This window comes from Tinamus guttatus, unplaced genomic scaffold (assembly GCF_059628265.1).
Source record: "Tinamus guttatus ecotype Peru unplaced genomic scaffold, ASM5962826v1 Tinamus_guttatus_pri_ptg000530l, whole genome shotgun sequence".
In the NCBI taxonomy this organism is placed as follows: Eukaryota; Metazoa; Chordata; class Aves; order Tinamiformes; family Tinamidae; genus Tinamus; species Tinamus guttatus.
This window is the reverse complement of record NW_028289064.1, coordinates 4,376,122-4,390,589: the sequence shown is the minus strand read 5'-3', so window position 1 is coordinate 4,390,589 and position 14,468 is coordinate 4,376,122. Positions and strand designations below refer to the sequence as shown.

General features: G+C 40.6%; 1 protein-coding gene across 1 annotated transcript in view; it reads left to right on the top strand.

The window, feature by feature from the left end:
• GAD2 (glutamate decarboxylase 2) overlaps positions 1-14,468 on the top strand; it is a 35,462-nt gene that overhangs the window by 16,425 nt on the left and 4,569 nt on the right. The window contains exons 8-14 of the mRNA XM_088533971.1: positions 2,217-2,296; positions 4,195-4,249; positions 5,814-5,930; positions 7,011-7,075; positions 10,410-10,488; positions 12,217-12,366; positions 14,115-14,222. Coding sequence (XP_088390097.1) covers positions 2,217-2,296; positions 4,195-4,249; positions 5,814-5,930; positions 7,011-7,075; positions 10,410-10,488; positions 12,217-12,366; positions 14,115-14,222 — 654 coding nt within the window. The remainder of the gene's footprint in view (positions 1-2,216; positions 2,297-4,194; positions 4,250-5,813; positions 5,931-7,010; positions 7,076-10,409; positions 10,489-12,216; positions 12,367-14,114; positions 14,223-14,468) is intronic.

Genomic DNA, 14,468 nt, shown 5'->3' with positions numbered 1-14,468 from the left:
GGAAGTCCCATGTTTAGTTCACTGGATGAAGTTCATTGAAATGTGTTTATGCAAAAAAATAAATAAATAAAATTACATTTTACATATCATGAAGAACATGCCATGAGCGTATCAGCATGATGATGAACAGACCTATGATGTCCTAAGTATAAACAGTTCCTAGCATTTTGTGATTCCCCAACTCGATAAACAGCAGGGAAAGCTGCATTTCTAATCTCAGCATGTCACTAACCTGTCGTTTTAATAGACTAGACAGTAACAGTGTGTCAAAATCAAATATTTGGCAGTTTGTAGACCTCTAGTACCCTGCTCCTAGAAGAACCTGAGCATCTTTGGTAGGTGCTTACAGCAGAGCTTAGTCCTTCAGCAAGGGGTGGAAAGTCTTTGCCTGACTTCGGTGAGCTAGAATTCAGGGACCAGCAACCCTCGTACAGCCTGGTTTGCTCTCCAAGTGATGACTTAAGCGTGACTACACTAGCTGCAGTGAATCTAGTCAAACACAACACAGGTACCTAAATCTCTTGCTGTTTGTGGACGTGCATGTTTCATTTAATCATCTGCTTCAGGTGAAGTCAGTCTCACAGGCTTGTTTTAGAACATGCCTAGTTCAAGGACTAGTGGGGTTGCAGTACTATGGCCCTGAATGTTGTTTTCAGGACTAGACAATGTCATTAACAGCTACTCAATACATGGTTTTGGTATATCACAGTCGTATCCCATAAGGGAAACCTATAGCAATTCATTGCATCAAAAAATTAGTGCCGTATGAAATTATCAGTTTTTCTGGCAAAGCATATTCAGATTGTCCATGTATTGCCAGTGAATCTTGGTTCAGTAGAAATCTGAAATTTTTCAAGAGGTCTGTTGACTTTTTGACTCACTCATTTTTTTTTGAGAAAGTCTTTTGGCAGCATGAAACTGGAAGCCTTTCAGTCAAAATGGTGAGATAGCATAGGAAAAAAAGGGTTTTCAAAAAGAAACTCTTACATAACCTCAAGTACAGCAGTCAGGGCTGTCATGGGAGTTTCCTCTGTTTTGTAAAATAAAGGGGTTTTTTTTCTTTGCTTATTAAGCTGAAGGCATGAGTTCTTACTTACTAAACAGCAGTCATTTGCAGTAAAGTCCCACTGAAGGGAAGCAGATACCCAACTGCAGTGTGCAACCCTTTCCATTAGGCACTCTGCTGTTTGCACTCTCCTTGACGCCAAATGATCACTTAATAAAGCAGTAGTGGTTAATACTTTGCTTTGGAGTTTGCTTCTCTACTCCTGCACTGGCAGGGGATAAAGATTGGTGTATATCTTAGTGTCTATTTCATTCTGTAACTCCTGACACCTAAAAAGTCATGTTAATTTTTATCATTTTTATCTTTTTACAGTTTTACATCCTGAGCTAATGTTACTATGGTATACACAAAGTAGTTCCATTTTTTAAGTTTAATAATCTGTAGGTAAATGATTTCAGACAGATTTGTTACACTAGGGTTTGAGTTAATAAAAAAATCTGATTCTTGGTGGTATAAACTAATATAAAACAATTTCATTGTCATAATCACTATGAATTAACTTAGAGTTACAGACCAATGCTAATTCAGGAGTTAAATCCTATGAGTTAGAGAAAATTAAACTGACTTGCACTACAATACAGGACTTTCACTTTTATCCTGTACACACAGATTAACTAATAATCTTACTAATAATCTGTTTCTGATTTTAAATTGAAGTAACTCTATTTATTAATGGGGGCTATTACTAGCTTTCATTAACTTGAGACCAGAAATAAGCTTCCTGTCTGTGTTTATTCTCCATATATTATTTGGCCAGAAGTTACATAGCAGAAGCACATCTCCAGATGCCATGAACAAAATGAATGGATAAGGGAGATGTTCCAGTGAAGCAAGTTCACTGATGAATGCATGCAAGTGGTAGAAGCTGTAAGCATGCATCAAGGACATAATTCGGGTCCATCACCAAGTGCAATTGTATATTTAATATTGCAGGAATAAATCCAGATTAGTATGATTACTGTTGCTTTAATTGATTGCGGTGTCCCAATATGAAGCCACAAATTACAGTGATGAGTTTCTGAAAAAGTGTATGAATAGAATTATTGCATATGTGGGACTGCTTGCTGAAGGGCTTGCAAGAGTGTAATACTTTAAATCATATAAGAAATAATAATAAAAATAATACAAAATAATAAATGTACTTTTTCAGAGTCACTTTTCTGTGAAGAAAGGAGCTGCAGCCTTGGGTATTGGTACAGATAGCGTGATTCTGATTAGATGTGATGAAAGGTAAGTAAAGATGCCAAACACTTCTCCTTTTAATAAAAGAGGATGATCAGGTGCTCGATCCAGAGAGAGCCTAGAGAATGCAGTGAGTAGCTGGTGTAACTCTCCATAGCGCTGTCAGCCTCAGCAGCTATACACTGATTTTTCCCACTTGAGGAACTGACTCTCTGTAGCGTCTTTGCAAGGCCGTTACTGGGGGTGATCAAAAATCTTGGAGTTCCCTTCCTGAAGGATTTCTGGTCTTTCTTTCATCATGCAGTGAAGCCAAAGATTGAACTAGCGATCATTCTTTACACGTGAGGTTAGGAAACTATGAAGAAGCTTGTTTTGGTCAAAATTAAAAAAAAAAAATCAACAGTCTCACATTTTGATCCATTAAAATGAGCTGAAATGGGCTTTTTAAACTGCTTAAAATATTTGCTAATGTAATTTTGTCCCATCATACTCCCTCCTTTCTTCTCAGAAACTGATACTCTGGCTGGATCACATTTTCCTCCGTACACTCAATCGGGATTTGCAACGTGGAGTACAGTCCATTCAGGGAAGGGGCCTCGCATCACTGTGGGCAGTGTAGGCCAGTGAGGGAGAAGATGGCCCATAGAAAAGAGAATCACTTACTTAAGCCACGTAGAGTCCTCTTCCCAATAGGCACCACAAAATTGGTAGTAGATTGTTTTTAATCATTTTATTCACCCACCTGCTAGAGAAAACATTTTGAGAAGGCAGAGAAATATTAACAGAATCAGGATGTCTTGATGAATATTTTCAATTTGATGGAAAACACATTTTCTATGGAAAAAATATAGAAACATTCTAATTGAATCTACAGAAAATCTTTTCAATAAAGTATGCTCTCATTATGAGTACCAAATATCATTGTTATAAGATATTGAATTATTTATGGCTCTAGCTTAAATGGAAGGTTTTAATGCAATCAAAATATTCTGTTCTTATGATAAAAGAAGAGCACCAGCTAAGCAATTTGCAGTACTAATCACAGTGCCTGCATATTGATTTATAGACTTATTATCTCTTTATTTACAAAAGACTGAACACACCTCGAAAAGGAATTAATGACAGCATCTGTGTAACCAACACAAATAAAAATGAACTTTGGATTGTTTCTATTCACTAAAGACAGACACATATCACTGAAGTCATATCTTCCATTTCTTCATGTGCAAACTCAGTATAACCATTTTCTGTGAAGACCACAATGCTTAACCTGCCCATCCTGAAGTAGGACAGTAGGATTACTGCACGTCTTACCAAATCCCAACTCAGGTCCGCAGGACACAGTAGGCTGTTTGCTCAGCACACGTCCCTGGTGTGGGGTGCTGGGCTGATGTGATGAGGAGGACCTTCTGTTGGCCCATGGCAGAGTGAAGAAGGCCCACAAGAGGTTTCTGACATGTCCAGCATGAGCAACCATGCTTCTTTATGTCTCCTCTCCTTCCCATCCCAACGCCCTGAGTCGCCAGGTTATGTTGCTCTATCCTGGGACAATGTAAATGAGTGGTCCATTTCAGCCAGGAAAGAGTGGAGAAAGTCCCACCTTCTTGCTCATGCCAAATACTGGATGAGCATGTGTTTCAGTTACCTGTTCCACTAGCACACAGATACATTAATAGTAATGGAGTATCTCCTGCAGGTTTGGGGGGGTCAAGACATTTCACCCTGATTTGGCAGCACTGAGGGCTGTAGATGCATATGGGTCATATGAGAAGAATGTAACCCTTTGTCCTCAGTGCTCCACTGCTGCTGAGTATCTTCAGCTTCCTCCTGCTCCCCCATAGCTCTCCTGCCTCTGGTGCTCCATAGCACTTTTCTGTTAAGTGAGGATCTAACAGCACAAACTGTTTTCAAAATCAGACTTCTAATACAACTCTCTATTGCTCCAGAGGGAAAATGATCCCATCAGACCTTGAAAGAAGAATCCTTGAAGCCAAACAAAAAGTAAGTGCACTAGCATTTCTGCCTCCAACAAAAAAAAAAAAAAAAAACAGCCAGATCTTTTACTTTCTGTGATAGAATGGACTTCTCCATTAACTTTTGATTTATTTCTCAGCCCAGTATTTAGTAAGGCAAGGGTTGCTGAAAAATATGTTTTAAAATAGTCTATTTGTCTCTTTTTATATGTCGTTGTGCATAACCTTCTCTCTTTTTTAATATATATTATTAGCCTATGAGGATATTCTTCAGCTATCCTCAGCTGAGGATATCCTCAGAATATTGGCAAAAGCTGAGTAATCGTTTGGGGAATCCATGTGTATTCTCATACATTGAAAATATTCCTCACCTACAGAGTCACCAAAGCAATAGAGGACAAACATCCACATATTATCTGAAATACACGATTTTATATAGAATAGCCAATAATATGTCTATCCATTAATAGAAGCTGGAATTTAACAAATCAATAATAGAAACCAGGTCAAAAGCCTGAAGAAGAGAAGGCTGAGAGGGGACCTGCTCAGTGTATATAAATACCTCAAGGGAGGGAGTGAGGAGGATGCAGCCAGCCTCTTTTCAGTGGTGGCCAGCAATAGGACAAGAGGAAATTAGTACAAACCGCAGCACCTGAAGTTCCACAGGAGCTTAAGGAAAAATTTCTTGACAATGAGGGTTACAGAGCCCTGGAACAGGCTGCCCAGAGAGGTTGTGGAGTCTCCTTCTCTGGATGTCTTCAAAACCCACCTGGATGCCACCCTGTGCCACGTGCTCTAGGTGCCACGTGCTATAGATATAAGAATAGAAATTCCACTCAAACTTACCAACTATATATTTCATTTAGCAGAAGGAAAATCAGACCCTTTTTGTAGTCTATGTCCCAGTCCTTCAAGAAATGTACACCCTCTTTACCTCATTGCTGAGTACAGTTTATGAATAACAGAATACAGATGAATTTAAGATGAAATACTGGTAGAAATTACTGCAGACTCCAGTGCTTGTAGTGCAAAAGCTGTATGAGAGACAGTGTGTCCTGCTCTGTGCTGCTCGTCACTGAGCAGAGGGAGCCCACCACCTCACACGCCTGCACCTTCACACAGTCCACAGGCCTCATTATATCACAGCCCACCACCAGAGAGGTTTCATGCACCACCATGCCTTGTGGAAAAGGTTTGTTTTACTCGGCTTCATTTTACTTGGCATAAAAGCTGAGCCATTTACTCGACTCGGCTCCCTTTTGGACCAAAAAGGTCCAAAAGCAGACCTTTGTTTCTCAGGCAGATTGTACGGGGTGGAATTGGCTTCCCCAGATCTCATCTGTCTTCGCTGCAATAACTGGAGGATACTGGTTTGGAAGTTTGCTGCCACCTTAAGGCAGAAACTGTAATATTGCTAGCCCTAAACTATGAAAAACAGTGTTGTAGGTATGTCGTCTAGGAGGCACTTGTGGACCTCTTGCACAGAGATCTATTGCTGCAGTTGAGGTTCCCGGTGCCAGAAAGGCAGTGGCTGGTGGCAGCTGGGTCTGGATACCACACACTGGGGCCAACACCTCCGTGCTCCCTTGCAGGGCTTTGTTCCATTCCTCGTGAGCGCCACAGCGGGAACAACAGTGTATGGGGCATTTGATCCACTCATAGCTATTGCAGACATCTGCAAGAAATACAAAATCTGGATGCACGTGGATGTAAGTACCATGTAATGCGTGAGGCGGGTTTACAAGGCACGTCAGCATGAATTTAGTCATCTTGGACAGGGTCTTCTTGTACAGATAACACTCTGCTTGGTTCCTGTAATTAACTCTTAAAGTCTAAGGCTTTAGAGGCTGATTTCCTCTCCTCTGAAAAGTTCAGGTAACAGTAGGATGTCATAGGACGTCCCACTGCACTGTAACTGTGCAGTGCTTTTAGCAACTGGGACACTTGAGATCACCTAGTTTGCATGCCGTTTGCCTTCACCTTCGTCTCTAAACATTGTTAATACAGAAAAAATATAAAAACCATATCCAGCCCATACTCAGCTTGTGCAGTAACTGCGAAATAAATGCATAAGGAGAAGGCTACATTTGTCTGGAGTTAAGTAACCCAAATTACTGAATAGATTAATGCAAATACCATAGAAATTTATCAGGCTGGCTACATAGCTTTAACTGGTTTCTCGCCCAGAAATCTTTCTGGAGGATCATCTTTCAGCTCAGAAAGGAGTTTCGGTCATTTTTTATAAATGCTTTCTCCAAAAAGGCTTAGTAATCAAATTTGCATGGAAATCTTGCTTTTGGATTATTGCATTAGCCCAGATGATTCCAATTTAAAGGAAGATTTCACATTTACCGTGAACTACTACTCAGTCACATGAAGTATCTGCATGTCCCCCATCTCTGTAAGGAAAACCAAAGGGGTAGGGTTAGAAATATGCTGAAAATCCACTACAGCAACTGAGATCCTGGTCTATTTTGTTATCATCACTAGTCACTAAATGAGAAAAGCCAGCTTACCCTTGAGCAGCTCTAGGTGGTATTAATTACAGCCTGAGGCCACCCAAAGTGTCACCGTCAGATGAGGTGATGAGGGAGGAGTTAACAGCCATAGGAGTTGGCACACAGATCCTGGTGTATAAAACACTGTTTCCAAGCTATTGGAAAGAAATTGTTAGTTCAGCTAATGCCCCGGGCCCCATCTGCCCCTCACTGATGTGTATTCACAGATATTGTCATAGGGAAATGCAGAGACCTCTCCTCCTCATTCAGATAATGTGTCTTGCTTTCTAGGGAGCATGGGGTGGCGGGCTGCTGATGTCCAGAAAGCACAAATGGAAGTTAAATGGTGTTGAAAGGTATGATTTATTAACAAGTTATTAGGTGTTTTAACACATTTTTGATTGCCATAGCAATGCCTATAAAGACAAATAAAAATTGGTCAATATTAGGTCTGAATAAAATACGAAAAAATCATGTAAACTGCCCTTCTGGTCGAAGTAACAATGCTAAATGTTCATTGTGGTGCTGCTTTTTCTTTTTTCCTTTTTTTTTTCAGTAGAACAACCAGTGGACATTTCATATTTGTCGTCTTAGTTCTTGCAATGTGCATTCTCAGATCTAGCATGGTTTCTGTGTCACCCCCTGATTCACTATCTTCAATGGTTAGCAATTGCATTTCTTTAAGAAATGAATCTTGGAGATCTTGCATGCTGAAGTCTAAATGTAAAAGGTGGCTGCACCTGCCATTTGGCTAGAGGTCATGTCAGTCTCTGAGCGCTGCTCTGCCACTCATGGAAAGGATGCAGTCCCCCAAGCCGTGCTAGTGAGGTCTTCTCCATAAATCTGCAAGTGGGTGTACACAGTGATGGTCATGAGCTCATTAACATTACAAATACACACAGATGAACATAAATGATAGCAATCTAGTTTGGTATCTTCAAAGACTGAGCTTAAAATTACAAACAGCTGTTTATTCAGAAATGTATAGCTCAACTGTGGAACACCTTGCCAAAGGATATTAAAATTTGTGTTTACAGGGAGACTAGATAAGTACATAGACAAATAAAACCCGTTCAGGAAGTCCATGAGTCACAAATGACTGGAACCTCTCAGATCACTTGGGGAAGTACTTGGGGTGCTTGTCTTGCTTTGTGTTATTCCCAGGCCTCTTGCTGGGAACAATATGCTGGACTAGATTTAGCCAGATACATATGTATATTTTTTGAAGCTCATTCTGTTTAAGATTAAGCTATTACTCTCCTCTGCCCTTTTTATCTCCTAATGACAGAATTGCTGCTTCTGGCCAATTAAAATTGCAAACAACTTCCTGATCCTGTTCCTAAGGATTAGGAGGACACCTTGACGATTCCATTCCTTTCTTATACATCTCACATTTGCAGAATTCGGAGAGCAGCCAATGATTCTATTAATTTATAGCCAAGGCTGCCTTGAACATTGCAAACTTACATATTGGACTTAAAAAGGATATACATCCAAATATGCGACGTTAGAAAAATCTGTGCAGCAATCTATGAGCATTCTAGCAATCATTCTAGTAATTCTGCTAGAATGAGGTGTTTGGGTTGAACCTTTATTAAAGATGTTTCTAAATATTACACTTCAGATCAGAACTCCACTAGAATTCCTCCAGTATTTTGATAAGTGCCACCTCCACATGGTAGTCGATGTATTAATGGAATTTGTCATTTCCAGTCCTGTTCCCTTGCTTGATGGACACAGCAGCTCATTTCAGTTTGTCCAAATATCAAATGTGGGCACCTTTAGAGGAGATCTACTGGATCTCAGGCTGCTTTTATAATGGCTGAGGGCCAAATTCTGTCAGTCTTAATACTTTTCAGTTATCCACTAGGAATCTCTAAAGGAAAACTTTTCCTCTTTCTTTCTTGTGAAAGATCCACAGTCACAAAATCACGCAGGTGTTTGGTATCAGTTATTTAAACAAATATAAGATAAAAAACATCTTGTGGTTACATATTGCTTTTTTCCCTCTTACTTTCAGTCTGCTTTTTATTTAAGCACATACTAATGGCAGATGCCCAGAAAAACTGATAACAAATAAAAAAATGGATTTTTGTATTTTATGTAAGTAATTGTGTTGTGTGTGCAATTGGCATGAATATGAGGAAATAGATGACCTTAGGGTAAATTAAATTTTGTAGGCAAGTAATTAACATCTGGCTGTTGTCAGTAAATAATCCTTTTGCTTGAGAAAATCCATACCACTACTGTTACCTAGAAGGCTCTTAAAGAATTTCTGCTTGATTCTGTGTAGGCACAGATAAAAACGAGAAAGTATCATATCAAAGGAAATCCATAGACCTCAGTGCCTGTTCAGAATCATTAGCTCTGGCACTGTAATCAGATGACTGACTCTGAGCTGATTAAAACCTGCCAAATACTCGAAAAGCCCAGCCAAGTGGCCAGATGTTCCCTGTGAAGACTGTTCCCTTCAGATTTTTCATCAGGCCCCTGCACAGTTGTCTTTAAATAGCAAAGAAGAAAGTGCTGCACAGTGCCCATGAGCATTTTGGAGTCGCTTACGCTGAAGGAGTAAAAAGCAACCTCGCGGGAAACGACAGGAGCCTACATACACCCATATCCTATGAAGGACAATATTGCCAGATTTGAACAGAATTGCTACCTGCAAGTGCATTCTGGGTCCTTTAAGTAGCTACATGCCAAGAAGTCAACTACATATAAAGAAGTCAACTTCTTTATACCAATGTATACTCTCAAAACTCCAACCACTGAACCAAATCAAATCATGTGCGCTATGCATCCTTGACAGCCTGCCAAATGGCACGCTAATGTATACATCCACTGGCTAATCAGCATATGTAATAATAGTAATTTACAAATAACCAGTCGAGCATAACACAGGATTAAAACAATAAAGAACTGGCCAGTTCTCCATTCAGCACTTGCCATAGTCCCAAAGTCTCTTCTCTAGTCTTTATTGTGCCTGTTCATTCACAACATCTGGCTGACAGCTAGTTTTGCAATGTGTCTTGAAGATCAGCAGGCTCCTTTGTCATGTAGATGTGTAGTGCTATGTTTATTACAGTAGTAATTTGGGACCTGATCCTCTGGTTGTGTGAATTATCATAGCCCAACTAAGGTCAAAAGATATGTGAGAGTTTACCATCAACAGAGCAATGAGAAAAATTATTTTTGGACAGGTTTTCCAACTTAGTCAGAGACTCACAGCTTCCCAGAAGGATTTAAAGGAGTTTTCAGAAATGCCTGTGTTACTTAACTCTTACTGGAACAAGAATCAAAGGGAGGGAATCTGCTAAATTGCCCTTTTCTTATCTCCATCTTTAGGAGCCATCTTCCTTGAGAAAGTTCATCAGTCAAGTGGGTGTTTTTGTGAAGCTTGTCTTTTATTTACGAAGTATAGATGACTCTCCAGAAAGTTTCATACTGATTAAGCCTAGCAGAGAGAGCAATTATCCCATGGTAAATTGCCAGGATTGTCATCCAAAAAGCAACTAGAGCAAATTAGGTCCCTCATGAAGGCATTGCTTTCTTAATAACACTCATGGTTATTTCCAGCTTTGCTTACTCAGAAAAAAGAAAGATGCCCTTTGCTACATTTTTATTACAAAATGTCTCCATGGTTTCACCACAGTGTGTAGTATCTCAGTTGAGAGTGGTTTACTGTCACAGGGCCAATTCGGTGACCTGGAACCCGCACAAGATGATGGGCGTCCCACTGCAGTGTTCAGCCCTGCTGGTGAGAGAAGAGGTATGTCTCCATCTACTTCTTTCCCTGGATCTTTTTGATATTTTATTTCTGAAAATCCTGCATGTTTCCTCATAACTGTGTCATAGTAATATTTGATAATGTGATGAAGATTATAAAAGAAACTGAGAAGGAAACCTCTAGTGATTTGTTTAGGCTATGAGTGCAAGAGGGAATTAAAATGCTGTCTAGTTGGTTTGATAGGGAATAGCTTTGCACAGTTTTGTAGCTTTGCTTTCAAAATGTTCTAAATTAATTTGTGGGGAACAGCTGTGTAATCTCTCTAGTTTCTGTGTAGCATAGATTGTAACTGAAAGCAAAATCTAGTCCTCTTACAATGGTATGCTGTAAATGCAATATGACATTTGGTTGAGAATCCAGGCATTATTACATTTTCCAAACTTTTATGAGAGATATTTCAACCCAGCTCTGATTCATATATTCACTTTGGGGAGCATGGAAATTAAAAGGGAATGCTAAGTTCAGTTGGAATAAAAAGTGCACATTTCCTTTATTACTAGGCCTTGAATTACCCTTCAAGCCTGTAATTTTCATATAACTATTGGTTACTGGGACAGCTGCTATACAACCAGCAGTTATTAGCCCAGCTATCTAAAAGTTGGTTACTGTTTTGCTAACAGCTGTACAACAGATTGTACACAAAGTGGTTGTGCTTAGGAAGAGAGAAGCTGGCTTTTATTTGCCCTCTGGGTCAGTTCCCTTAGACAAATCCTACCTGGGTGAAGTCAGTACCATCCTTGAGCTCCAGTGAGAACAGATGGCTCAGATTAAGTGAAAGCCAATTTTTTCCCCTTTATTTTTTCTTAGTTTTGAGTTACAGAGGTTAGACTTGATGATAAACAGCCAAGTTCTGATTCTTCTTGGACTGGAAAACGCACTTTTAAGCAACAGCCGTAAGGTATATTTTAAACCTGGCTGAGGACTTCACTAGAGACAGAACATGACTGTCTGCATTTCACTTAAAAGCTAAAAAGGAAACCTCATGCTTTCCATGAGACAGGTTTGCTCACATTGCTGGCTGTTGGTCCTCCCAAAAAGCTGCCTCCCAAAACAGTATCTTTCTATGCAGAGGTAGCTCTAGGTGGTTGCTTAGAGGTCACAGGCTCTTTTGCCTGTGCAAAGCTTTTAAAGTTTTCTGCACCACTTAAGTGCTCTGCAGCACTAGGCTTTGCAGAGGATCTCTCCTTAAAAAAGACAGGTACCTACAAAGAAGGAGGGAAAAAAAAAAAGAGGCAGAGACAAAATCAGGCAGGAAAATGGTGTGGTGTTCTTTAGATTAGTCATCACATTACCTTGATCTGACTCAACCTGAATTATACCTTCCAAGGAAAGGAGAAGTGGAAACCAGAACAAGGAATAAAGAGATGTATATAATAAATAATGTACATGTAATGGCGCTCACAACTTCAATGTGCAAAATTTGTTTAAAAATGCTTTGGCTCCCGGAAAGCCAAAAGCCAGAGAGGCCTGCACATACCTGGGTCAGGTACCAAAGTGTCCTGAGGGTGCAGATGGAAAACAAGAAACTGAACCCACTAAACAGCTAAGTCAGGTTTTGTCTTTTTTTAGATCTTTGTCTTGCAATTGTACACTTGAGTTGGATGCTTTATTTGCATGTTTTTAGTTTCTGCTGTTTAGACCTAAAGCAACCCTGGAAACAGTAGTCACATTTGTGCCCAGGCTACATTTTTGTGCCTCTCTTTCTTTAAGGGACTGATGCAGAGCTGCAATCAAATGCATGCTTCCTACCTCTTTCAACAAGACAAGCACTACGACCTGTCTTACGACACTGGAGACAAGGCTTTGCAATGTGGACGACATGTTGATGTCTTCAAACTATGGCTCATGTGGAGGGCAAAGGTAGGACTGCCTGAAATGTATTTGTTTGCTTTAAAATAATGCACACCAGATGCAGGTTTCTTTTATTTAATTACCATTTTGGATACTATCTATCTGACCTGAATTTCTCATATATAACATGAAAGAAAAAATATTACTGTTTTCTCTCTTTTATATACCTTTAACAATTTAGGTTCAAAGCAGCACAGATCATTTTGAAACTTGAACTCCATGCCTTTGTGTCGCGTTTGCTTTGTGCAACTTCAGGACTCCAACACTGTATATCCTATGTATAAGAATGTTGTTAGGAACATTTCTGGAAATATAAAGATATTTTATCTTAATGACATTCAGAAATTAAACATGGCAATTCCAAGACTGGAATCCTAGTTCCACTGCATGCAGTAAATGTGGAGTGAGCTTTCAGTAGATCTCCTCAAAATAATATCCTCTGAGAATACGAGCCGTAATCATCAGTTCGCTTGTAAGTGTAGAATGTTGCTAAATAAATTCTTTCACCTATTTATTCAATCTATTATGTCAGGTTGCCTTCAGGTTTGTTCAGAGATGACATCAATATTTTCATTTCCAGAAAGCCTTAAAGAGCCTCATGTGTTTCATTAAACCTCTGGTAACAGTTCTGCGACAGACAACAAGTACCGCTGGAGGTGTGGGAGCCTGTGAAGGAAGGCTCGTGGGCAGCCACTTTCTGTGGCTGAAATGGCTGCGGGACGGGCTGGCCTCACTGCAGTGGTGGGTGGTCTTAGAAAGCCATGGGGCTTTCTCTGGGGCTGCACTATCTCCCCCCTGAGCCAGAACCTCTGTCCCCAGAGTGATGGTGACCTGAGCTTGTCACTTCTGCAGTGCCAGAGCGAGGTTTATCGGGATGCACATCCATTATTCAAAGACATGTCTTCCCATAGAGCACATACTTTCTTGTACTGCTTTTTCTGTCCTCGCACCCCACTTGTGACATTGGCGTTACCAAGTAGGATGCATGTTGCTCAAGCAGTTCATCTCTCCCAGCTGTTCACCTCCTTCTCCCCTGCCCCACACCGTGATCCTTGGCTTGTGGCCTCACAGCTGGGGACCCCAGGAGCCTCACAACCAGAGGACGGTGACTCCTGTCAGGGAAAAGGAGCGGGAATTCCTGGAGCTCTTGATTTATAAAGTACCTGTTAGGAAAGTGGAGATGCAAATGCGGTGGAGACGGGGCAGTACCTGAATAGACTGTTCAACTGCTACAAGCCTTAACCTGGTCTTTGAAAACATCTGGCCATTTTGTGTTTTATTTCAAAGAAAATTAATATGCTAGGAAAAGGTACCAGTTCATCCCCTCTGGGAGATTAAAATCCCCTGTCCTGAAAGAAATACAAGGCTCCCCATGTACGGAGTTCAACACCTTTTTGTAGAGGCCCTCGTCCTTGTCAGCCCAGGCTGCCTCTGCGCAGAAACCACCACCAAGGGCACCCTTCATCAGAGGCACTGCAAGTGCTTTGCTCAGCACTGAGATGGGTCTTGTTCTTGTTTCACAGAGGTGATCGCAGGGGAGTCAGTGGCAGAAGCGAGAGATGGATGAGCTCTGCATTGGAAAGTGTCCTTCATCTGACAGAACCAGATCCTTAATCTCTCCAACAGAGACTCCTGAGAAGTGACTTGTACTGCTGCTTTGACAAGTGCTGCATGTTCCTGTCACTGTGTCAGTTCACAGGACAGATAGTCACAAAACTTTAATTTTTTCTTTTCTCTCTCTCTCTCTGTCTTCAAAGGGAACCACAGGATTTGAAGCACAAATTGACAAGTGCTTGGAACTTGCAGAGTACCTATATAATAAAATAAAGAACAGAGAAGGTTATGAAATGGTGTTTGATGGAAAGGTATGTATTGCAACCTAGCAATCTGATTGGTCACCAGCACTTGCTTTAGTCAGGTATTGGGATGTTACTAACAGGTCAAACCAAAAAGTGTGTGATAAAAAGCAGTGTCCCTTATGAGAGCAGCTGTTTATCGTTCTTTATGGGATCCAGGGGCCAGGGAGATGAGGCAGCTGAGCACAGGGTTTCTGACAGTACAGTCTCACCCCACGAGAGCTCAGCACTGGCCTCTCAGGCTAGAGCAGCATT